The following is a 27,284-nucleotide window of genomic DNA, read 5'->3' as shown; positions in this document are numbered from 1 at the left end:
TGCATGTTGGCTATTAAATTATTTAAATTTTTAAAAATTCAATCTTTGTTGAATATGTTATAGATAGTTCCAAAGATCAAAGCTCCATGCTAGCAGTGCTAAAGTCATGGGAAAAACAGTAAATTACGGATTGGGGTGAAGCATGTTATGGCCTTCAACATAAGAACTTAACAGGGGGTGTTAAGACAGTTGTTTATTTGGTACCTTACTGTGCTGTTACCAGAAGGACATATGGTGTGTTTCATCCTTACCTGTTAATTTTCTTCATCTCCTTATAAGTAAAGATCAGGTACCAAGAAATTGCCATGTAACTTACGTACTTTACCATGCATGAATGTTTGTTCTTTGAATATCTGGAATCAAGACGTGCTTTCAGTGTGAAATAAGACACTATTTAACTCTACCTGTTTAACACATGGGTTTCAAGACCTACCTTATCATTTAGTGCAATTGAAAAACGTGTAAAACTTCAGTAGAGAAACTGCTGAGAGCTGCTACTTGCATCTTCTTCTCTATTATGTATCATTTGCTCCCTCAATTCATACCAGTTTTCTGTTCCTTTCTACTTTCTTTACTCATGGATTAACTACGAGTGTTTGGAAATAAAGCTAGCCAGCCAGGTCTGGGGACACATGCTGAAGTAGGTGCGACATTTTAGACACTGAACTTTCCACCTATAGGCCATCAGTTAAAACCAGCTCAACTAAACAATTACTAAAATTTCATCTCAAAGAGCATCTGTGCAGAGACTAATATATAGGAATCACTACACTGAACACACTAGAAGCATATTAAACTAAGAATTGGAAAAGGAATTGCTTCAGCTCCAGCTGGTGTTTTTTCACTAAGAACCATTGTGGAAGAGCTGTTCCTTCTTTAATCTTGTACCTTACCTTGTTCTGGAGTAATGTTTGTATCTACATAAGCCATTAGATCCATCACAGAACACTGTATTTGAAAACTTTCTGCCCCTAAATCATGCTATTATTTATACTATGGAATAATTGCAGGTTCATCAAAGAGGCTACAAACTGCATGAGCACTGGAGGCCAAATCAGCTACCCCCAGGAGATACATCCTTAGACTGGGGTGGGGTAACATAGGCATGGTTGTATCTGTGGAAAGCTTTTCTTGTAGATAAAGGGAGGATTTATTTCAGAAAAGCTATTATCTAATACTTCTATTGATACTAGTTTCTTTTTTAAACTGATGTTTGTAATTATTCTTATATATGCAAAACAGTTCATTTGCATAGCATACACACAGAGCTACACAAAACAGCAGCTTGAGGTTCTACATCTTCTTTTCTTGACCCGCCTTCTCATCTTTAATGTTTCTTTTGTCTCTTTATTGCTTTCTCCATTGTCTTTTTTTCCTTGACAGAAAAATCCTTCTCCCTTATCATTCTTTCCTTATTCTTTCTTAGAGGGACTGCGTTAAATTCTTACTGTATCTGATCCCACAGAAGAGTGTTTCTCCTCCAACAGTTGTACACCAGTCCCCAGATGCTCAGTAGTACAATAACGAACCACATTTTAGAAATAAGTGGAATAAGTCTTGCCATAGTGGGCTCTTCAGGCCCTATATTTTTCTTCAGTGAAGAAGACTGATGGAAATAATATATTAGCCTAGAAACTATTAATAACAACTGCAGATTAAGATATGGTAGGTGGCTAGGTTTCTTCCTGTCTCTGCAGTAGATCACCCTTGGGGTTCCTCATCTCCAGGACATCTGTTCCCAGCTATAAATCTCCCTGTCATCCTTGACTTTCCGTCCATCACTAGAGGTGATGTTTAGGCTCATTTGCACTGCTCTGTCATGTTCAGGTGATCATAAGCTACTGCTTCACATCCTCCATCTGCCTCTTGGTCCTTCACCCCAAGTGTCAAGCTGGCCACGCCTTGTGACACTGCAGAAATCAGTCTCTCCCCAGTCCCATTTTCCCTTCTCTCTTCCCTTCTTTGAAGGCAATAGTGCTCTCCTACTGGCTAAATGCACGTGTTCATATCAGTACAGTGCTGACACAAGCCAGTAAAATGTTATAAAAAAGCCATGAACTCTTAATTTTACTTGATCTGTGATGAAAGTCACAGCACAGTTATGTGAATGCCTAGTTTCTTGCATGACTGTCTTGACCTAACTTTTACAGGGGGATTTACTAAGCACTGAAATTTCATCTCTCTCTACAGGCAAAATGTATGCAGGCTTTCTAACAAGAACTAATAGACAGACCCTGCAAAGATATTGACATCCTTCCACACCCTAAACTGGAGTGAACGCTATTCACTGTAAGAATGTTACTTGGCCACCACTTGCTGCTGTCATAGCCCTAGCAAGAGTAAAGATGCAGACACTGTGTTCAGACAACAACAGCCAACATGTGCAAATTACCATCAGAGACTGTTCTGAGAGAGAAAACTGGATGCAAGCAACAGAGAAATCTGAAAAGGGATTGCATGCAATGGTATTATCCTTCAGCATGTGGCATGCCTAAAGTGAGGGGAAAAAAAAAATTCTATTTTTGTACAATTTTCTCCTGCATTTAAAGAATTATTATTGTAATTGCAAAATACTTCTTTACCACCTAGATGACTCAAAACTTGGTAAACAGGTTTTCTTTGAACTTCCTAATTAAATTAGTTTTGGGTAGAATGCAAGCACAATAAATTCCAGCTGCAAAGGTCACATTTTGGAAACATTATAAGCCACTTAACAACAGAAGCTTAGAAGGAGAATGCTTTCTCAGCCTTTATGACTGCCTTGCAATGCTGTAATAGCACTGGGACAGCAGTATTACTGTAATTAAATATCCTCTGCAATAGCCTGGACAAGCAGAAAAATTCTGGTCACCTAAGATGTGTAGTAGGACAACACCCCTGGGACTGAGATGTGCATAAGGGTTAACTCTTTCTCAGACATTGTAATGTGATGGCATCAGCTCCCACAAATATAGCTCAGCCAATAATGAATGAATTTATATATTTTATTAGGCAAAACTTTTGTACTTACGGAAGAGGGAATTCTTAAAACTGCCTGTTATGGGATCTGGAAGACTTAGTTTTAGTAATTTGAGACCATTCTCCTCACTATTCTGTGGTTTAACTTTCAAGGGCAGAGAGAGTAGGATGAGACGTGTGTCTGTGCCATAGTCAAAAGAGCAGTTACAATGCACAGGAGGCGGAGGGATGGCAGAGACTGATGGAGGCCTCTCACTGGACATTAGCAGCCTCCTAAACAGGATGGAGATGTTGGCAGACCAGGAACATCCAAAACTCTCCCAGCTGAATCCTCCTGAGCCTGTCTGTCAGGGTCTCACCACCACAGCTATTTCACATTAGAGAAAATGGCTACCCAGCTACGGTTCTCTGTCTTAGCTACAGGATCTTAAGCATGAATCTGAGAGCAACAGGTACATATCCATACGCAATATGAGCTTCTGTGCCCTCCAAGAATTTCTTGATGACAAAAGGTAAGGACAAACTTTGAAAACTGCTCACTCCAATAAGTGGCATTCTATTCTATGGGAATAAACTTGTATGTAGTCACATAATCTTTATATTTAAAAATATAGAAAAAACCAGTTTCTATTAATACAGTGTAACAAAAAGTAGCTGAGGGATATTATGGGAGTAAACAAGACACTTTTCTGTCCTTTGGGTCCACCTGGACGTCATGGCTGATTCAAGACTTGTGTACTACCTCTGATAGCCTGACTGCATCCAGGGCAGTTTTCATATACCTTTGTCAAACAGTCATCATTTTGGCTAATAGCAAGTTTCTTTCTTAACCAGAACTGGAAAATACTGCATAGCTTGCACACCAAACTATGAAAGTAAAAGGTATGAGAATAGTATGCTCTCTGTAGAGAAAACATAGAAACACATTTAGAAAAATATCTTTCGTATTTCCTTGAGATATTCCAGTTCATTACACATATCTCTACCCCACAGCAGCTTGGATCTTTTAGGAATATTTGCTTCTGTGGTATCTGCCTTCCTGACCAACACTGGAGATTTTCACTGTTGTGAGCAGAAATTTTTAAAACCTTAGCTTACAGATGAGGCTAAAAGGTTTAGCTGAGAGCTACAACAGTCATCCTCTCTGGTTTGGACATGGATGGCATCATACAATTCATGCTGTCCAGTGAGTAATACTTGTACTGACTTGTTGCATTGCATTTCATGGCTTGTATTATATTCTGGTTCCAAAGATAAAGTACAAAGAGCGGGATTATACTAATGTACTAAGTTTGTTTCTACACATTTTAAAAATTAGTGTTTGTTGGATTGTTTATAGCTTACTTGTGCATTTGATGTATTCAACAGTTACATGTGATTTAAGTTGCAAACTCCAATACAGTATTTTCACATGGTATAGAAACGCAGAAAATTTCCTCACACCCTCCCCCCACTGCATATTCGTACTTCTTATGTCTGCCAGATGGTGTGGAGCAAATTATTCTAGTGCTCAGACCATGTGAATTTTAAGTAGATGAATATAACAGTCTGCACAGCACTTTGCCTTCTTTTATCACTGACTGTGGTGCTGGGCTGTTTGATCACTCCCCAGAACAAACAAATCTCATTAATCAGTGTTTTCTGTTTTTTTCTCCTTGGCTGCTTTTTCCTTTCCATTCACTTTTGGAGAATTTCTTTGGAAAGCCTTGTTTTTAGAAGGAGATAAATTTTTCAGTCTGTTTGGTGCTTTTATTTAAAACTGAATTTAGCTTTAAGAAAAAGTGCCAGTGTGATAAAACTGAGAAATAATGCAGTTCATGTATAAATGAAACTTGGCCTGAGCACCTATGATGTAAGTTATCCACTAGTATTCCACAGCAATTTACATCTCTATAGTTGAAAGGGTAATTTAATTTAAAATCCATGTACCTTAGATTACCAGGGCTCTTACTGAAACTGTCATTGAAGATTATGAATTATGCAATGCAAATATAGTTACTTCACCTCAAATGTTAGCGACATCAGCCAAGCAATAATTTGATGATGTCGCTTAATTCACTCAGCCATGACTGAACTGGTCTTGAAGCACTTCTGACTTTTTGTTTTACTTTCAGTTCACAGAGTCATAAAAATATTGTCAGAAGGGACCTTTGGAGATCATCTGGTCTAATCTCCCATGTGACTTGGGACTCTTGCTAGTGCTAGATCAGGTCAGCCATGGCTTTACCTGTGTGAGTCTTAAAAAGCCCCAAGGATAGAGATTTCACTGTCTCACTGGGAAAACAATGGTATGAACCTGCTCCAGTGCTGCACTGTTGTCACAGAGAATCCAAACCTCCCTAACTGAATTTTGTGCCCATTGCCCCTTGCTACATTGTCTTTTGCTACAGAGAAGACTTTTGCTCTGTCACCTCTGTGGCTCCACTTCCAAGCATTGTAGGCTGCTAACAGATTGCTGCTTAGGTCTTCTTTGCCAGACTGAACAAGCCTAGCTCTCTCATTGCTCACTATGGCCAGTGACCAACCATTCCTCCTTGATGCTCCAACCATCTTGATGGCCCTCAGATGCACCCTCTCCAGTTTCTCCACATGCCTGTCAAAGTTGGACACAGACTTCAGATATGCCCTGGCCAGTGCACCTCACTGACAGCGTCTGAATGGATCAGCCTCTTCACAGCTGACTTAAGAAAACAGGTACTATTTAATACTGTTCGCTACTGAGTTCTTGCAGTAGTTTTCCTGTGTTAGGACTTTGAACTGTAAAGACCTTTGGTTCTTAGAGAACTGTTGTGGAATACACAACTTTTGGTACAGTCTTGGATTTGCTTCTTGACTGCTTACAGGTCTGCATTCCTGTAGGAAGTTTATCTGGTAGCATGAAGACATTGTCTTTACTCCTCCTCCAGACTAAGAAGAGAAGGTAACAAAGTCAATTTGCAGGCCAAGGCACCATCACATGAGCACATTTCAAATAAATATCAAGCAAAAATATAGCCTTTGCTCTGTTGTTTTCCCTAATTGCGGGAGAGCTGAGCACGCATACCACCAATGTGATCAAGCAATGCCCGTTTATTACAACTAAGAAAGCCCTTTTATAATGTTCTCCCGCACACGTGAGTAACATGCAGTACAAGTCCTCAAGATTGGGCAGTTAACTTAGCCCGCACTTTAAACCTTCTTATAATTGGATAAAAGGTGCCACATCAGCCTTGCCAGGCTTCCCACCTTGTGTAACCTCCTCTTCCATCCCAACCCCTTCTGGGGGTTGTTTGTCTCGTTGAGTTTCTCCCCCCTCATTCAGGGTCACATCCTTATCGCATTCTCGCTCAGGCTGAGGCTCTTATCAGTCTTGTTCTCATGGAGGATTGCTCACATGTCCGTTCTCTCGCAGAAAGCCCTCTTACATCCCAACACCTAATAAGCTCTTTGAAAGGGTTGGGAAAGAGCTGGAGGTTTGGGGAATTGGGGGCGGGGACAGGTTGTATTGCTAATTTCAAGAACTAGATTTAATCATGTGGCACTTTTTTGCCACATAATGGTACGTACATATTTCTGTCAGTGAAGACCTACCCAGAAATATAGAATATACACTGGGAGGAAGTCTTAATGCTGAAGGTACAAGAACACTGTAATAAGTGATAAAGAAACCCTTACTTATCTCCTCTTCAAATTAGAAGCCCTTGCTAATATTCCAGCACAGACCTGGTTTATTAAGCTGCTGGCAATAGTACCAGATCTATCTGAATCAAAATAAAAACTGATGGAAGAAGTGAAAAATACAGTGCAGCAGCCCAGTGCTGATAATCGTGTATGGTACACACTACATTGAGAAATGGGCAGGAAGGTAGAGGCACTAAGAGTAGCATCAGTGCAAACTGGGATGTACGGCATCACAGGCATCTTGAAGGAAAATGTGATGAAACTCAGAAAGCTGCATTCATTGAACAGCAAAGTCAGAACTTAGGCCAACACTTAGTTCTGATCTTTACTCAGTGTAGGGTGATTAGATTTATGTGGTATTTAACACTAGGAATTTTTCTCTTTCTGTTTCTTCTTTCTTATTCTCACCTGCCTTAATGACAAAGTCACAGTTGCATTCTACATAGCATCTGGGCTCATCTCCTGGGAGATCTGTGACATTGTACCCAGAACATATGGCCACTTCGCGCTTTCCCTGACCAAAGTTTCACCTGAAGCATTCTCTCTTAATTTGTTCTATATTCTTCATTTTCCTCCAACAAAATATTAGTTCTGCTTCTCTTTCCTTTGTGGTTTAGAGTTGATTTCTCAACATTGGTGACTTGCAAATTATTTTTAATAGAAAGTAAATGTTGGTGTGTGGGAGTACATACACAGCCTATGCAAGTCTGTGCATGTGTACAGCACAGAGGAAGACTGCTGAGGAAGATTGCTGAGGACAGGCAGGGCTGAATAGCCACAAGCTGTATGTTTTTTAGAACACTAGGATAAAGGGGGAACAATGGGTTAGAAATAGGTCTGAGGTTTGCCATTTCATACCAATGTTCTGGTGAAGACACAGAAGCTTGCACATCAAATGTTTGAGGTGGGCTTTAAGCCAAAAGAAGGTGGAATCTTTCCTTTTCCTTAAGTGATTTGTCTTTCAGTCTTACTTCCTGTGACTGTCATCGTCACTTTAAAACTTTATCCCTTTAGAAAGTCTGAGAAGATGCTCTCTTCAGAAGGCTGAATTTTTTCCCTTCTTTCTTCTGTTTCTGCTTCTTTCTCTTGTAACTGTCAGCCTGTATGCTTTTCTGTCCCTTTACCACTACTGTTTTTTCCCTTGGCATTCTCATCTTTTATACGCCCTGTTCTTTTTCCTTTCCCCCAGGGGAACACAATGTTGGAACTGAGATAAACCTAAAGAAGTAGTATTCCTCCAGGGAGCATCTAGATGATAGACATGAACAAAACTGGATGATTTTGTGAATGCAAAAGTGCATAGGAAAAACTATATCTCAAAAACTTCACGCTCAAATAAATTAGCATTTTTCATACTGACCTATGAAACAGCACAATTTTCCCATCAAGTCAGCAGATGTTTTTGAAAGCACTGACACTAATATCAATCTGAACTACCATGGAGTTAGTACAGAAAAGTGATTTGTTGTTAAGAAAAGACAAAGCAGATTATGAACATGTCTCTTAGCTATTTTTTAGTATTAACTACTGAGAACATTTTAATTTAATAATATTAATCACCACAGAATTAGCCAGGGGTGACATTTACTCTCAGTCAGAATAGAGATGGGAGATGCTGTGGTTACAGATAAAGCTATGATAGACCTGCAGAATCTGTACTGGTTATTGTTCAGTGGTATTCTTAAAGCACAAAGCAGCAAACCTCTCAGATCCATCCTGGGGATTACAAGACATTATTACCCTCAGCTTCCAAGCAATGTCCCTCTGCTGGACTGTTAATACTTTCTTGCTACCCTAATCTTCCAAGAAAGCAATTTATGTAAGTGCTCCCTAACTCATTTCTGTCCAAATGAGAAAGGTTAACTTAAACCAGTCCAAAAATCACCCCTTGATTAATTCGGCTTATTTGACAAAAGTAAATCAGAAAGATTATAAAAACTATACCTCTGGGCGAACTTAAGAAGGGTGTGTAGGAGAGATATTAGAGCTTTCTGTTGTATGAATGTCTATCAATAGACAGACAACAGAGCTGCTCAGGTCTTGTTCTGGTTATTTCAGATTTACTTTTAAGTGTTTAGATAAACACACTGTTAAAAAGATGAGCACATAAGAGCGTAATTTAATTTAACATTCTCTACAAGGTCCACAGTGTTTCAGCTACATCTTGGAGGACTTTTTCCTACTTGACTGTTCCCACAGACCAACATTCTTCACTGTAGGATACTGCATGCTTTTCATAGAATATGGATGCTTTTCAGAGAATATTTGTACTGAAGATTCAGTCCTTACTCCATCACTCTCCCACATGTGTGCTAAGCAGCACTGCCGCCTTTTAAAGGAAAGAAAATTCTCTAGGATTCTCCACTATAAATTTGCTCCAATGTATTAATTAATTTCCACTTAAATCTATGGAAAAATAAAGCTAATGTCAAACATCTGAATATTTCTGCAAATATCTGTTTTTCTAAGAACAGATAGTATTATTCATGTAAATGTATCCAAATCAATCAGGATGTCACTTTAATGTAGGATCAGTCATCTGGTATGGAAAAATGCATATTAAAAAAATAGCTTTTAGAAGAAAAAACACATTTCTTTGCTCCTGATTCTCTAAAGATATATTCAAATACTGAACTTGATTCACTATGAGCAGTGTCAGGCTGTTATGTCATTGATTTTTTCAGGTGATCTGGCAGCTGACAGTGTCCTGTCTCCAGTTTCTTGTCTGTGTCCCCATGCTACTCTGTCTGTTGCCCTTGTTAGGAAGCTAAACAGGCTAAGAAACCACTTTTATGTTGTTGTTGCTAGGCTATTTTTTAGTCATATCAGTTTCACAGCCTGATGCACTCACTGCATGGCTACCAAACAACCATCCCATAGCAAGGGAGAGGGTACTGCAGAGATAAGACTGAGCAGTCAAGACTGACAAGGTCAGGGACTGCTAAGGTAGTAGGTAGTACTGCAGCACAATCTTGAAAGGATTCATTTAATCCCATGGAACTACTTGTTGCACGTTAAATATAAGACTCAGCTGTGTGTTACATATTTCACGTAACATTGTGCATACAATAATGTCAAAATTGCAGAAGAAAGCCCTTATTTACTTGTGATAACCTTAATTCTGCCTCCCTTGTTATAGTAGTATTACAGTAATAGTACAGTACTGCTATAATAGTACATGTAAATACTATACAAAACGCTATACACAATATAGTAGTATTACACATTCATAGAAAACAAAAAGAAGTTTGAACAATTACTGCTTTATTTAGGCCATGTAGGCTGCATAACACCTAACAAGCACAAATGAGTCCCAGCCATTCTCTTTTCTGGAAGCGTCTTCTACAACAAGGAAATGTTCGCTGACATGATGCAAGGTTGGGCCCAAGCTAATGAAGCCTGAAAGCAAGCTGCTGCCTTAGAACAAGTTATCTGTCTGCTTTGCAGTACAGGTCCAAAAAGTCTGAGCAAGACTATGGCAACAGCGTGCTCCTCACCATCCTCTTTCCAAGTACTTTCCAGATCTGGGCAGAAAGAAGCATTTACACAGTAAATCCCACCTGCACATGTATAGATCAACTATTCTGTGTGCCTAGGAAAGCCCAGTTATAACACAAGAACGAGGCCATACATATGGCTTACCTTTGCAAAAATTGTGTAGAAGACAAGGTCACCACTAATCTAAATACAAAAACAAGTCTAAGGGCACATGAGACAGTTCTTTACACTAACCTAGATAGGGCTGTTATAATTTTAAAAATGCTGCAAGTACAGCATTTTCCTTGTTTTCAGCCAAGAGGCAAGTTGCTCTGTCTCTACAAAGAAGGTCACTCACCAGAGTATTGTATCAGTTCTTTTGTTTCTTCAAGAAGTAGCAGCTCGAATCAGCACCTTCTCCTTTCCCTTTGGGAACAGTGTTGCTCATTAGTGAGAAGGATATCACTACAGGGCATGCAATGTAATATAACAGTGCCTTAATCCTCACCCCCTCACCTCCCCCCCCCCCCCAATTTAGCCAATCCAATGTCTTCTTTCTGCTCATTTAGCACTCTTATACTGGTTTTCAGATTATACTAAGGTTGTTATTTCCAGCTGTGAGCCAGGGGTAGAATGACAATAAGAAATAACCTCACTTGTACAAGGCTGGGGCTTTATGGTAATAAGTTGTCAAGAGAGAGGTTACACAGCCACAGAAGTTTAAATCCGCTTTCAGTGTTTTCATTGGCTGCTGAGGATTTTTCTGTAAGTGGACTTTTAAGACAGTTGAGAGAAAAAGTCTTGATCACCTGGGGAAGAATAAGGAAGGCCATTTTTAAAAAAAATTGGACCAGCTGTGTAAGGTATGATTGATAATGTTTATGGTTTATTATAAACTATTTCTAGGATATGATGAATTTTTAGTGAGTACATTTTTCTACTGCTAATATTTTGTTTGTAGACTGGAACTTATTATGAAGATAAGAACTAGTAATTACCATTTTCAATGTTAGTAGCCCATGAAGTAGAGGTTAGTAGAACACCTGTTTCACTGCTCACTAGCTTTTTTTGTAATCTTAGAAACTGTGTATGCTCTATGTAGATAGCAGAAACTAAGGAAATAAATTTCCTAACACTTAAGAAGATACTCAGAGTCAAGTTGTAGCACTGGTATATCCAACATGAATGTGAGTGCTTTACAGACTGGATGAAAGACAACACTTAAAAAGTTTTAAGGAGCTGATGCAATAGTGAATAAGAGGTGATTGTACTCAGTACAAAAGGAATGAAAAATATATACCAATGTCGTACATTTTTTCTTTCTGCTGCGAAAAATTTACAAAGAAAATGCAAGAATCAGACCTTTCAAAAGAAGTGCCAACTGAAAAACTTCCACTTGCACTTCTTCCAACATTCTAGCAGAAGATCAAACCACAAGCTCAAAATTGTGGTCTTCTCTGACTTTAAACAGTTGCCCATGAAATAGTTACTACTCCCTAAAAATACCGTATATTTAAGGAGCTTCTCACAAGATTTCAGACTTGGCATAGAAAGCAGTTAGATTGTAAGGAGCTTAAAAGATAAACTGCCTCCACATACAACATATTAGCCTGTAGTTTCAGATGTTTCTGAATGCAGAAGGTATTGAAACAATGCCACTTCAACCATGAAGACCTAGAAGTTGTGAGAACAATGTGTGAATTCCATATATAATGTATGTAAATTAAATATATAACCTAATTTATTCGAGGGTGATGTTTTGCATTTACACTATTTCTTTGATTTATATTCAAAGCACATAATGAATACCTACTCTTGCAGGGTTTCTCTGAGGGGACTAAAGATGTTCGTAAGACCTTAGTGGGTGACTGAGGGGCTCAGAATGGTATCTGGTTGTCTACAGCAATGTATTTCCTTCTAGAGAATGGGGTTTGTTTAAAAAAGTGATTTGCTTAATGTTCTAGTAAGTAGATGCAAAACTTGCAATCTACCTCTCCTTCTCTGTCTTTTTCAAATTTCATTATGAAACTTTATCAAAATCATCCAGGCCTTTCTGACCTGCAGACTGAGTTACAATGGTGTGCTGTATATGGGATAACATTTAATAACCATTCACAAAATTCAGATAGTGTCTGTATGGCTGATAAAGTTTGCTGTCATGGCAATACTGCTGTTGCCATGCTGGCTTCCTACAGCATACTTCCCAGAGCAATTCAAAGTGTTGATTTATATATATTTGAAGTGTTGCAAAGTTTAGCTTCTGTAATTACAGAGAAGCTGGCTCTTTTCTTCACTGCAGAAATTGAGATCAGTTCATGTATTCATCTTCATATTTTTAAATTTGAAAAATGTGGAAGTCTCACATTTTTAAACATATTCTGATTGTGGGTTCTTGCCTCAAGTATTCTTTCTCTGATGATATGACAGAACATGAGGATAATATCCATTGATTCACATGGGCTTGGTGGGGAAGGATAGAATGAGAGCTTGTCTGTGATGAGCATTTGCATTTAAAGCTCCTGAGTAATTTTCAAAGGGTATTATCCATTTTTATATATATATATATATATATATAAAATTTTAAAACAGTGATTGCAATGAAAATGATCAGAAATATTTCATTTTAATATTTTTGAATTAGTTTGTAGGAAATTATTTAATATCATGCTTTGAAGATTTATAAAAAATAGGAGTTATACTTGTTTTTAAAAAGCAAACTGTTAAAAAAATATATTGGCAGCACACATATAGTCATAGCATTGGCAGCATATAGACTGTATCTTAGGAGTTACTGCAAGTCAGCCAGTCATAAAATAAATATGTACTACAGAGGTTTTAGGACTCTAACACACAGGCTTCCATTTCAGTAGCAGTTTGTGGTTTCACTTCACCATCTCCTGTTTTAGCTTAAGCCAGTGAAGAAGGTGTGTTTCAGCTAAGATGCTAGACTGGATAGATCTCATTGTTCTGCCCTTTATAGATTTGGTAATCTCTAGCAAAGGGGTGAAGCAATTAGCTATGAGCAATGAATGATATAATAAACTGTGACACTAGACTTCTCTGTCAGAAACCTTGCCTGACCCAGGGTAGGTCTTTTAATTATGGCTTATCTGAGACCCAAGTTTTTTTATTTTGGGGAGAAGGAAATGCACAATCAGAAAAAAAAAACAACCCTACCCCAAAAATTATGTTATTCTCCTAATTGATTTTTTCAGTTTTAAATGTTAATGCTTCTTTCAACCCAAATAGCATAGTGAATATTATGCCCATACCAAAAGCAAAGAAATATTCACTGGAAATTGGCTAAGATGATTTTGATACCAATGAGTATACTTTTTAAAACTAGGATAAGAAATGGAGAGTATAAGAGTAGATAGCCAAATGGCAACTCATATAAATGTCTCCTGTTTCAGTAATCTAAGATTTTCATTTTTATAGATGTATATAAAAGACAGGGGGAGGACCAGAATATAAAACCCTCTTATTTAATAAATTACTTTGAAAAGGCAGAAAATATGCTTAAATATGCCCTATTTTACACATTCCTTTCATCCTTTAGGCTTTTGACGTAATGCTTATCACTTTGTCATTATGTCAATTTGTGCTTACCAATCTTTTTTTCTCTTGTCTCATCTAATATTTAGGCTGTGATCCTGCGAACACTTACCTACATGCTTAGTTTTGCTACTTTTAGTAATCCCTTTGAAGTTAAAAGGATTATTTGCATTAGTAAAATAAGACATGTGTGTGCTTGCAGGATGAAGGCCTTATGTAGTAAATTCTTTGGGGATGGGACAAGATAATTTATTATGCAGTAGTATAGCTCAAAGCACGGTTCAGCAGAGGATGAATTCAGGAGTTTGCAAAAGTTACAAGAGACTGAACTAGTATGTGGAGTATCAGTCTGGGGCATAGCACTCAAGTAGCTCTTCACCTCAACTAACACACAATCTTCTTCCCTTCTTTTTTGCATTTGCTGTTGAGGTATAGCTTAAGATCTCATACCTGCTGATAAACTTGCTCCTTTTTCCTACCTCCTAAAGCAGAAACTTCCCTGGTGCTGGCCATGTGGTAACCTGGAGCAAGACCCTAAGTAGCTCTATGCTGCTGTGCACAGGGAAGAGCAATCAAGATCTGGAATGTATAGCTGCAGAGCTCTCCAGGCTCACATTGCTGGGCAGTTGCCGCCTTCTGAGAACCACACAGCAGTAGGTGCTCATCCTAACACATGTAATGCTTTTATCTCCTTCCCCTGTTTTCCTGATTTCCAGGGAGACCTAGCCACTATTTTTTTTTTTTCTTGCTTCTCTGAGAAGATAAATGTGTGCTATTCAAACATTCTATTTCAATAATAATTTGATTTTAAGACAGAAATCATTCCATGTGTAGAAAGTCTTCTCTTAGGTGCACTCTGAGAACACAGCTCTGTGTACTCTACCACAGCATCACAAAAACTAAGCTTTATATTTGGGAAAGACACCCAGTAACATCCTCTGGCAACCTCTGACATAGATACTCCAGTGTTTTTTGTAATGTAACTTGAAAAATTACTTCCAGCTTCACAGGAAAAGCCAAAATCCAGTTTTCCGGGAATATTTATTTTGGTTGACAACTCTAAGTGGAATGTTATTTTTGTTACACTAGTGTCTAGAATTCCAGTTGAGCTGTGGGTGCCATTTTGTTATATTATCTAAAATTAGGGACAGCAATGCTCTTCTGTTGAAGTACATACTCTGAGGACTTATCTACGTGAAATCTTTTAGTAGTTATACTGATATAATCCCAGAAAATCTTTGGAACATCAACCTATGGGCAAACGCCCACTTGTTGAGCTGGCTGTACTTGTGGAACAGGTCACTGCAGCTAGATGATCTTTCCTGACCACTTTCATATTTGTTAGCTGAGCCATTTATGTAAATATTCCCTTGCTCTCACAGTCAGATAGAGTTAACGAAAGAATTATTATTTAAAAATCTGAACTAACCTAAATTCTTTGACCAAAATGCTTAGGCAAGCAAGTGCTCATTCAAGTAGCTGAGCAACGGTTGTGGTAATCTCTGGCAGAAGGGCTGTGAAGAGTGATGGCGGGAGCAAGCCTTGCAAAGTGCATGTTTTTCAACAAATGTACCTAGTTGAAGAGACATACTGATGATGGTAGTGATTTTGATTTCTATCTTAAAATTACTTGTCAATGGTATGAATTTAAATCACTACAGTGGCGATGAAGGAGCACGAAGTAGGCTAGGAATGGAGAGGGGAGGAATAGGGAACAGAACGTCCAGTGGTTAATGTTCTCCAAATAGCTGTCAGAAGCATCAAGAACAGTGCCTCTTGTCTTTCCAGAAGCTCTTAGAGACTGGCTTTTACGAGTGGTGCCGAAGTATCAAGTGACTGCACTGGAAGGCAAGGCAGCTGCTGAGACTTAGTGCTGGGAGGGAGCAGAAATGTCCGAAGAAGTTGTGTGAGAGCAGAGGTTGCTCAGTGAGTGCTAAGTGTGTTTCCAACCTGAAGACACGGTCGTTAGAGGCATCTCATTGTCTGCCTGACTTCGTCTTCTCTTGCTCAGGCTCATCTGTGCCTCCAGTTAGAGGACAAATGCTGCTTGTGTGGATGGTTAACCCAATTCTTAAAAGGTGCTGGGGGTGGTAGGAGATGGGGAACAGCTCATGGGCACAAGAAACGACTCCGAGGACCAACTCTTCTTGGACCAGGCTTAAACTTGCAGACTTCTGCTGGCAGTTATGCTGGCTGGAAGTGTGAAAAATAACTGATTACAGCTGTAACTGTTGAAGCAAAACCTAACTGTAGTGAGGACATGTCACTTTAACTGCTGTGTGTTGTTTCACTTCAGGAATTGTGTTACTAAATGACGCAGTAGCTGTGCTCACACTTAGAAGACTTCGATGTAGTAGAACTGAACAGGTCTACCGGAGTTTGTGTTATGAACACTGGCTTCCCTCCTAACAGTCATCTTACATCGACACAGTAGACAAACTACACAAGTGGAAAATACTAGCGTTTCTGGGTCTTTGAACAACAGTTTATTTCTTTCCTTGTGAAATACACTGCCATGAATGATTGCTGTTGGTATTGAGGTAGTTAAAGGCTGCATGTGCTTTCATAGCACGTAGCTTCACTGTCCCTGGCTTTCTAATATTTCTGCTGCTCTAAAGGGCTGTGACAGACCGCCTTTTTCCGCACACAACGCTAACGTGCCCACGGGAGCCTGTGCCGGCCCGACGGAGAGGCTTACTGAGGCAGTTACCCTGCTTTAAACTCCCTCCGCGGAAACGGCCGCTGCGGCGCACGCGTGCCCCGGGCAGCAGAAGGGGCTGCGCGGAGGGGGTTTTACCGCAGGGCGGCAGCGGCCAGGCTGCCGGCTCGGCCCGGCCCGGCCCGGCCGCGGCAGGACCCCGCCCCGCCCCGCCCCGCCCCGGCCGCGGCCCCCGTGCCGCTCCACGGCGGGACCCGCGCGACCGTTGGAGCGCGCGGGGCGGGGCCGGCCGCGGGGCGCGCGCCGAGGGGAGGCCTCTGCTGGCGGGGCCGCCCGCGCGCGCGCTCCCCCCTCGCCGTCCGCCTCGCCGCGCGCTCCGGCGCCTCCGCGCAGCCCCGGCGCTTCCTTCCGGCCGCCATCTTAGTGGCTGCGCCTGGCCTCGCGGCGCTGCTGCCGTCGCTGCTGCTCGAGGAGCGGAGAGCGCGCCCCGCCGCACCCAGCCCCGGCCGGCCCGCCGACCGACCGACCGGCCCGCCCGCCCGTCCGCCGCATCGAGCGGCTGCTCGCGTGCCCGCCGCCGCCATGTCCAAGCGCCACCGCCTCGATCTGGGGGACGATTACAGCTCCAGCAAGAAACGCTCCACCGACGGGTAAGGGGCGACGAGGCCCGGCCCAGCCCAGGGAACGCGGCCTGCGGCGGGTGGGGGATCGCGGCGGCTCCCGCGCAATCCGCTCCCCATCCTCGGCTCTGGCCGTTCCTCGAGGGGTTGGGCCTCCGCGGCGAGCCTTGCGGCCGCCGTGCGGGGCGGGGAGGAGAGGGCTGTAGCGGCCGAAGCTGCGCGGCGGGCCCCCAGCGGCGCCGCCTCGGCTAGGCAGGCCCGGGAGCCCCGGCGGCGCCCTGGAGCGCTAGGCCTAGGCCCGGGATCGGTCTCTGTCGCGGCCGGGCCCCGCGGTGGGGGCGGAGGAGGCGGATGGAGGCAGCGCGGTGGTGGGGAGCGGGCGGGGAGAGCGTGGTGCGGCGGTATTGGGAGGGGGAAGGGGAGGAGGCCGCCGGCCTAGCCGCTAGGGCGAGCGGGGCTGGGCTCGCGTTGCGGCGGAGCCGGGGGCGGCGCGCCGTTCGGCCCACTCCCCCGCGCCCGGCTTTGTCTGCGCCTCTTTTAGCTCTTTATGGCCTTTTTTTCTTTTTATCTTTTTTTAAAATTTTTCTTTTCCTTCCTCTCTCTGGCTTGAGAGGTCTGGCAAATGTAGTCCTAGAAGTCAACCTAAGTTTTATTCTACCTGTATAATTAATGCCTACCCCGGTAGGAACGTTATTCCTTTGTTAACGCCTTTCAATAACTGGTAGGGATATGCTTGACTTTAAGAATCGATGGTGAGGTGGGTTTTGGAGTGTAGGGGTCAAGGGAGAGGTTGGATTTTTTTCCTCAGTTTTGCAAAGGTTAAAGCTTTAGGACTGTACTGCCTAAGCTTTAGCAGATTTTTGTTAAGGTTAATGAAATTGCAGGAACACAGAAAATACACTGGTACTGTCCCTCCATACACAGTTTTTTTAGAGCCTTCTCTGCATGATCTTTTACTCTGTTTGGACGGGGGGGTAGGGAAAGCGGGTAGCTCTTTAAAGTAAATTTCTGAAGTCTAAAGGAACAGAAATAAATACTGTGTTTATCTAGTCTGCCCTTCCTGAGGCAGCACAAGAGACTTCCGTGAATTAATCAATTTCTAAATTCCAACAGTATTGTGCCGTGTATCCTTTCCCACAGTATTGTTTTGGACTAAAGTATTTATATAAGAAAAATACTTAATCTTGTTGTCAAAGCTTGTAGTAGCTTTGAGTCTACTCAGAGTCTACCGTAACAGTGTTCACTGATGAAGTCCTTGCAAAACTTGCCCCTTTCTTCTTAAGGGTGAGCTTGTATAGTGTCGGTTTTTACTCCCTGGAGTTTGCAGTTTTCTGTTAAACAGAAGTGAATGTTTATTATTGAACACCTATTTCCTGTATGTATGATCACCATAATCTTATTTTTTAAATAAATGTACTGAGCTATTTATCTCCTTTAGTATATTTTTGCATAATTTGCCAAGAGTTGAAATACCTCTTCTGTGTATACAGAAAAGTTGTATATATATATAGCTTTTTTGTATGTAGAGGTTTTTGTAGAATTTTCTGTTTAAAGGTGGTACAACTGTTATGGCTAGTTGTAAAGATAATCACTGGTCAGTATTTCCTTTTTGCATGTTGGTGGGCTTTATAGTTTTGGTTTTATTTGGCATTGTTTTTACTGATTATCTGCTGTTATCCTGAACTCTTAGTCATACCATTTTGTATATACTGTAATGAGTTCCCACCAATGGTAAAACTTTCTAGCTAGAAATCTTTGACCTTTATGGCACTTAAAAACTATACAAGTGCTGCTCTTATGCCCCATCTTTGTCCCTTCCTCTGCCAATAGAAGCATTAAATGGCACAGGACTGAGAACAAGTCACTATAAGCATAATTATTGAGCATGATTATTTCTAATATTACTGGAAATCTTAATTCATGCAGCGCAAGCCATACTAATGTCATGCTGTCTGGATGTATTTTAGTTTTACAGCTTATGGAAGACTGTAAGGAAGATGCACAAGGAGATTCTTATTAATAGTGTGTATCTACATGTCTCTGCCTTTACTCAGTTTAGTTGGGTTTTAGAGCTGGATTAAGATGAATTAGCTCTTTGGATGATTACCACTTCACGTGCAGAATAGTAGTTTATCTTGCATTCAAACTAGACTACCTGACTAAATATGAACGTTCTATCAAGTTACTGTGTTTTTTTAATTTCCTTTTTAATTGAGGCCAGTGTTGGTATGTGTGGCTCTCTACATGTCAATGCTGCCAGGCCAACAGGCTTGTAATTGTTGTATAACCTTAAGCATCACCATAACATCTCTTTTCTCTTAGTCTTGAAGTGTCATCTATGAAGTAAATAAATTTTTGGAAGAATGGGTGTTGTATGGAAGATTTTTGGTTACAGTGTTTGTGAATTGCATGCATAATATTTGAAATATGTTGATTTTATTTTCCAAATGTACTTCAGTTGTGTAATGTCAGAGTTACTAGTGGGATGTATCATTCAGACTAATTGTACTTTTTTTATGTATAAAACATAAATTCACCTTTAGCTGCATTGGCTTTTTTGCATCAGCTATTGCTATGTCTAGTAATGGAGGGGAAAAAACATGATCTATTAGATGTGCTTAGACTTCCACTGTGATGATCAGTGTTTTTACCTTGTGCCCTTTGTTTCCATTTTAATTTTATATGCTTTTTATCCTCTGATTTAGTGATTGCTACAGTGCTTCTTTTGTATGAACATGTGTGTATATTATATATATGGATATAAGGAAGTAAAAGCAGATAGCAGACCAGACCACTTGAAAAACAGAACAAAAAAACGCCCAAACCCCTTCTCATTATGGAGGCTCTTATGGGATTCAGGCCCAAGACAAATGTGATCAAATTATGATTATTTTATTGTTCATTTCTGGGTTTGAGATCAATTTTCCCTGTGCAGTTATGAAAAGTAACAAATTTGACAATTTATAAATGAAGAACTGCCAAGTTGCATTTTCAGAAAGTTTAATAAATTCATATGGCAGCATAACTGTCATTTCTCTATTCCCTTGTTGACCAAAGGAGTCTGGATGGGTCTGCTAAGTTGTAGCAGTAACAGGAGGCTGGGAAACATTTTTAGGGAAAGGAAAAACAAAAAAAAAAGTGCTGCTATAAAATGATAGGTGTTAGAGAGTAAGTTTAAGGGCATGTTATATGTTGTGGTTTGGTTTTCCTATGCTAAGATCTGGTTGACCCTGCTTCTCTCTTGTTTATGAAAAAAAAAAAAAGACACAATTCTCTTGATTAACCTGTAAATAGTTTGTAGGGTTTTTTACTTCTGAAATGTAGTAGAACTTGATAGGTTTTGTTTTCTTACTTGTACGATTAAACAGCTATAAGAGTTCAGTGAAGAAATTGAGAAATATAGGACCAACAGGATTTTCCATTCTGGATTGTGTTCGTAGTCCATTTAATCCACTGTCTTGTTCTTGAGGTTGTATTTTTATCTATTCTCTAAGCCCACACAAATTGCTACCGACACAGAAGGCGACAGTTCTGCCCTCTCCCCTGTGCTGCGAGTGAGTGTTTGGAGACTAGATCAGAGACCTGATCTGAGTTAGAATTAACATTGGTGGAGGGTGTCTAGGGAGGGCATGTTCTGCAAAATAATGTTAAAATGTGTACACCAACACATGGGAAGGGTTAGCAGCAGTGAGGGTCTGTTGATTTTCACAGTAGCCCTGGTTTATGTGAGGCTGAAGCATATCTGAAGATACACTTGATGATCTGTGATGTAAAAGCTTCTGACACCATACTGTTTAAGTAAATGGTTATGGAATAGTTTTATTGGTGTGGGGTTTTTTTACACTCTGACTAGGTACCAGTGAAGAATAGAAATACTTCAGAAGCACGTCCACACACACAAAAAAAACTACAAAAAAACCCCATTAGCAGTGTGTATTATCCTTCCCTTCAGTGAAGTGTGTGTTATTACCAGGTTGCTTTTATCCTCTGGTTTTACTATTCTTAGATTGCTTTTATACCTTTATTTCCTTATTAATGTTACTTGTTTATCCCAATACCTGCAGATATTTAAAAATCTGATTGTGAGTAGCTCATTAACAAGTCCAAAGTTTTATTCCTGTCTGATACATGCTATTAGACTCTTCCACTATTAAGTGTAGAGGTTATTTTACAATAAGAACAGACTTCTAGATTGTACAATATTTGACTGTGTTAGAAGTAATATTGAAGCTATGGTGTCTTAGATTCAAGCAAATGATCTGAAAGGGCCTTAATTTTTCAGACAATTCGGTGTCCAAAGCTTCAGGGAAAACTATTATTTGCAAGCGTTTCAGTGTTCATAGGTGAGATTATGTGCAAGAACAACTATGTGGATTTGCAAAATCAGAAACTGCCACTAAGACTGAAGCCAAAGGTTGAAACTTGAATGGATAACTACAGTGAAAAGAGTACTGTTTTTCTTTTGCAAGTGCAGTGAACTTTTTTTTCCCTCTTCATATTTGGAACAAACGGGAATACATAAATGCTGTTTGTTTTAAGTGTGTGATAGGAGGTGATACTGGAGAAGATGGTACAACTTGGTAGTGTTAACAGTTGGACTCAACGATGTTAAAGGTCTTGTCCAACCTCAATGATTCTGTGAACTGTAGTGGCTGGTTTCAGGTCTAAGTTTGAGACTCAGCAACCTGTCTGTCAAAGTTGATGGAGTCAGAATTGTATGGAAGAAAAAAAAAGTCTACAAAGTAATTGTGGGATGTTAATATCAAACTTTTCTTTCAGGGCTTGCTTACAATCTTGAGTTAGTTTTTGTGAGTTAGCATAATTTCCTTGCTGAGTAGGCAAGAAGTCTATTTAGTGTTCTCTTATTTTTCTGCAGCAGCAACAAGTAGACATGGGAAGTCTAGAATGTACCTTTGTAGTCATTAAATGAAGAGGGCTAAGATGATGCTTTCTTCAAGTGATAGCTTCCTTCAGTCTTGCCTGTAACGAGAGGAATTGTGGTAGTGTTTATACAGTACAATGAGTGTAACTGTGTATCTAATATTCAGTATGCAGCATATTCTGTTACTCTTTGTTTATCCTTCTGGGTAGCTGTTTGCAAGGCTTTTTTAAAGATTTGGTTTATATCCACTTTGTACTAGACACCTTTAAAGGTAAAGATACCTTTGCATTGTATTTAAAGTCCTACTCTGCATTTAAATATTTACGTGTCTCATTTTCTGCCTCTCCTAACTCATTTTAGGAAAGACCGTGACCGGGACAGGGACCGTGATGACCGTTCTAAAGATCGCGACAGGGATCGTGACAGAGATAGAGATCGTGACAGAGAAAGGGACAAGGAGAAAGATTTGCGACCTACATCTAACTCTACATATTATGCAGCTGCTGGCTTACCAACTATAAAACCAGCAATGATTCCACACAGTATTAACCCTTTCACAAATCTACCGCATACACCACGATATTATGACATCCTGAAAAAAAGGCTACAACTTCCTGTCTGGGAATATAAAGAAAGATTTACAGATATTTTGATTAGGCATCAGTCATTTGTGCTGGTTGGAGAGACTGGGTCTGGTAAAACAACACAGGTGAGTTCTTATCTGTACAATACTGCAGCTTTTAAAAGTTGCTAGGTGTGTCTGAGGTAAAACTTGCTTTGGTTTCTTGAAATTCATTGTGTAAGAACACATCACAAATGGTGAGAAATACTAATTTATATGTTTTATTTGCTTAATGAATACAAATGTGAGAAGAATCTCTCGGCATCTTCCCTTTTCACAATCCAGCCCTGTTCTCTAGCCCCTGCTTCTACTAGACTTTGAGTGGTAGTTATCTTTTTGGTAAAGAAAAATAAAGATATTTTAATGGCTAGACAGAAGCAGACTAATCCAGAAACTGAGATGATGATTCCAAATTTACAGCTGTAGTTTATTTAGCTGTTTGTGTGGATAGCAGCTGGAAAGTGGGAAAAATGTTACAGAAGTAGGGACTTGTTAGTGTTTTATGAAACTTGTTAGTGTTTTATGAAACTTGTTAGTGTTTTATGAAACTTGTTAGTGTTTTATGAAACTTACTGTTACAGATACCAGCTTAAAGGGAATTGAAATGTCAGATACAATTCTGACATGATTTGATTGGATCATGTGTCTTGGTGATATTCAAACTTGAGAGGAAGAGACTTGTGTTTCCTTGGTACTGTAACTTCTCGAAGGTCATAAGAGTACTGAAGTTAAAGTTACCTTTTTTTTTTTGGTAGATTCATGGCTTTAAAAATCTTCAGCACTGAAAATAGTGATAACAGGTCTGCAGAGCCTCCTTAACCCTTAAGAAGAATTTTGGGGACCACTAAACAGGGAAGATCTAAGGAACACCGCTGTGTGTTTATAGCAGGACAAACTTGCTCAAAACTGTAATCTAACCTCTGGTTTGCTCTTTATCACTTTTCCACACAGATTTTATAAAAAAGTCCTTTGTTCTGTAACCTGATAAATTCCTTTTATCTAGGCAGAAAATAAAAACTGAAGGATATTTTAGCTTTTAAAATGGATTATAGCTAACTTCGAGTAAGTCTTACAGAAATAAATTTTTAGTCATAAAATTTGAATGTCGAGAAAATGTGAAGGACATAGTAGTACATTGGATACCTTTATAGTTGTGCCTGAAATATTTGAAATTGTATGCCCTTCTTGCTACAAAGTTTTAGGAACCAGTGTTTTGCTTGGAAGGTACCTTAATGGCATTACTTGTGTTGCGCTTTTTTTTAACATAGATAAGGTGAGATCAGGATTTTGTAGAATTCTTCAGAAAAGTTTGGTTATATAGTTACTTGGAAGAGACAGTATTCAGAGTATTCATGTAAAAAAAAATTGGCACTTATCTATATGAAAACAAGGTTTCTTGTTGTGTGATCTGAGAATTTGAAGGTCTGAAGGGTGTATGTTCTTAATATCTATGACTTAAACTTCAAATTCATCTTGATATCATGTCATTCCACAGGCACAAAGCTTTTCCTGAATTGTCTTACTACTTTTACCCCTTACTCTCTGAAAAGACTTAAGAAACCTAAGGCATCTTTCCTAAAAATGAGATTTAAGCTACCAAAAGCACATAAGCTGTCTTGAAAGCTTCACTGCTTCCTCTGAATTCTCCCTATGAGATTGCAGACAGGTTTTGAAACAATTGAGAGTGTCTCTGTAGTAACATATCACTGAAAATGATCCTGCTGCCAGTTAATGAAAACCTTGTTTTGCACGTGATAGTGTCACATCCTTTTTGTGATCAAATGCTGTCTTAAAACCAGTTGGGAGTGGTTGGTTTTTTTCCTTACATTCATTGATTAGAGCAAGATAAATAATTATTTGTGGTTAAGAGCCCAACTTAAGTGCTTGAACTGAAGGTGTTTGTGAACTACTTAACGCTTGGGTTTTTTGGGATAAAGTTGTCATTATTTGAAATATGTAATGAATTGTTCTTCCAAAATTATCTTCCCTTTCATGGCAATAGTAGAAGGCTATATAGTAGTAGATAATTTTTTTGAGTGAGCTGCTACCTGTCAAGTCCATTCCTTGATTATTGTGTGTATGTTTTCCCATTAGTCTTGTAGAGCACTCAGGTTTAGAAACACTGGCTTTGACAATGGAAACAACAGGAGATAAAATTTTTCTCAAAGTCTTGTTCTACATAGACTTAAACCCAAAGCACTGAAGAAATGCATTGGAAGTCAAGACCATTAATTTTCAACCGTTCAGTGTTTGCAGTGATTTGATTTGTAATTTAGACTTCATGTTCTAAGTTAACTGTTTTCTTTAAATGCTCTTGGAATATGCTTCAGGGTGGAATGGGTGTGCTGAATTTCTTCTAGAAAGCGATTAAGTACTTTCTGTAATTGCAGTGGGGAATCATATGCGGTGCTGGTATAATAATTTAAATTTCTTCTGTAGATGGAATAGTAGAGTAGCATCTGCTTTCACTTGAGAGTCTTACTATAAAGAGTAGGATGTTTTTTGACGTAACATAAGGAATGCCACTTTGTCAGCAAGTTTTCTCAGCAGGTAAGTTCAGAAGCAAGGTGATTCTGAATATAGCTTAATCTCCTGCTGTCCTTGAAGTCCACAAAAGAATTGATACCGGTAGAAGTCTGACAGCTTTTCAACTAATTAAAACTCTTAAGAATTTTACCTGATAACTTTTAACAGAAAATTTTCAATAAATTGAAGTGACTCAGAAAAGCCAGGATAGTACCCTTCCCTCTCTCGCTCTGCATCCCTTTAAAAATAAATTCCCCTTGACTTTGTAATAGTCTTTAACAGCTATCAGTGTATTTGTATTTGATCTTGGAGGCCACTGTGTATAGTCCCTTCTTCCTGTTTATGGAGTTTATATTTGAAAATCTCCCTTAATTGAGAAAGTCCTTGAGGTTAAAGGGTGCTCACTAAAGCTATTCCTCATGCTTTTCATATTGATAAAGTGGCTTTTTTAAAGGAAAGTCAAGGGGTCTGGTGATTTCTAGGTGTTTTGTGTCAGTGGAGTTGGCTTAATTTTATGTTAGGTTTTATAAGAACCAGATGGTAAGTTTCAGTATATTTCCAGTCATGACTGAAGTAGAAAATGTGGTATGGCACAGTCCTTTTTCCTTGTGTTTGTACGTCTTTTAAAGCTGGACATGAGAAGTATTCTGGTGGTCATCTAAATCAGCCTAATGCGCTGAAGTCTCTGTAGCTGTTTACATTCATTTGACGCCAATGCTGTAGTTTTGCTGTTTACAGGAAAACCACTTCTAAATTATTTTTATTTCATGCTACTGTGGCCTAACAGACCTGCTGTTTTAAAGCTTATTTCAGGACTTGCTCTGTTTCAAGTCATGTAAATTCACCTAATATGCTTGAGCTGAGTTTTACTTGTGACTTGAGCAATAAATGCCTTTCTCTCTACTGCATATTAGGGGCGTGTGTATGTTACAGGATAGGGTTTCAGGTTCATGCTGTCAATATTCAAGTACTGCTATTATTTTTAGTTTTGAATAGGGTTTTCAGAAATTTGGGTTCTTCTCATCAGTCTAGTATTCTGTCATTTTTTGATAGTCTTTGCTTTCTTTTTTTGTATTTATAATGGAAGTATGTTCTCCATTTAAAAAAAAGTTTTCATCACAGTCTATACTTGTCTGCTTGTGAGTATGTTTTAATGTTCACTGATGTCCAGTTTTCTGTGGAATACGGTATTCTAGAAGGAAATTTTCTAGAAGGAAATGTATAAATATGGTGGTTTTTTTCCTCCGTAAATATGAGCTTTTAAGAATACTTGAAAAGCAGTTACTAAGGAGGAGTGGATTTTTTGATCTGTAGACTTGGAACAAATTGTGCCTGGAGATGTCTCCTCATAAAACATCACACTGAGAACATGATAAGAATATTCTGTCTTCATCAAGAACCTTAGAAATTCTTCTGAATAAAGCTTCTTATTTTGGATGATTCTTACTGTTTCCAGATTCCTAAAAGGAGCAAAAAACTGCTGACTGATAAATAAAAGGCTAACGTAGAAAGGAAAACATAGGGATTTTGTATGTGACTCAAAATTTGAGAATAACAATAATTAACCAAATTAACATAACTAATTATTTGTTCATTTGTGATTCATAGTGATTCATGGTTAATACAATTTTTATATCACAAAAATAATTCTTTTTGCTTAATGTATTAATAAGAATTAACTTTTAAAGCCGCAAAATATAATTTGCTTACTGTAAAACTTAAAACCACAAACCATGCTACAGATCTCAACATTCTGAGTGTTAACTTCAATTTTGGCTGCTTTGGAGCATGTTGGCTGCTGTTAAATATCTGTATAATGTATTGATCTAACAGTGCTTAAAGGTACTGTGAACTTATGCATTTCCTTGATAACTTCAAAGACAGTTATGTACATGCTTACTGTGAGTGTTTTATTTAGTGGCCAACTAACTGTCTGCTCTTATGCTTTGGATATTTTTGTGTGTGCAGTTGGCATCTCAGTGGAATTCTAATTAACTTTACTTGATACAATATAAAGGTTACAGATTACATCTGACCACTTGAAGTCTGTTTGAAACTGAATTTTATTCTTGACAGATCCCTCAGTGGTGTGTTGACTACATGCGCTCATTACCTGGACCAAAGAGGGGAGTGGCATGTACCCAGCCTAGGAGAGTAGCTGCAATGAGTGTGGCACAGCGGGTTGCTGATGAGATGGATGTCATGCTGGGCCAGGAGGTTGGTTATTCTATTCGATTTGAAGACTGCAGTAGTGCAAAAACCATTTTGAAGTAAGTATGGCAACTGTCAGGTAAAGGTATAACACAGCCTACTCGGGGGTGGGGG

At 39.4% G+C, this 27,284-nt stretch overlaps 1 protein-coding gene across 1 annotated transcript in view; it reads left to right on the top strand.

Annotated features, from left to right (window-relative positions):
* Positions 1-16,676: 16,676 nt before the first annotated feature.
* DHX15 (DEAH-box helicase 15) overlaps positions 16,677-27,284 on the top strand; it is a 47,254-nt gene continuing 36,646 nt past the window's right edge. The window contains exons 1-3 of the mRNA XM_074904604.1: positions 16,677-16,959; positions 22,172-22,520; positions 27,036-27,229. Of these exons, the coding sequence (XP_074760705.1) occupies positions 16,892-16,959; positions 22,172-22,520; positions 27,036-27,229 (611 nt within the window). The 5' untranslated portion in view covers positions 16,677-16,891. The remainder of the gene's footprint in view (positions 16,960-22,171; positions 22,521-27,035; positions 27,230-27,284) is intronic.

This window comes from Athene noctua, chromosome 4 (genome assembly GCF_965140245.1).
Source record: "Athene noctua chromosome 4, bAthNoc1.hap1.1, whole genome shotgun sequence".
NCBI lineage: Eukaryota > Metazoa > Chordata > Aves > Strigiformes > Strigidae > Athene > Athene noctua.
Note: the sequence above shows the minus strand (reverse complement) of the source record. Positions and strands in the feature narration are given on the sequence as shown.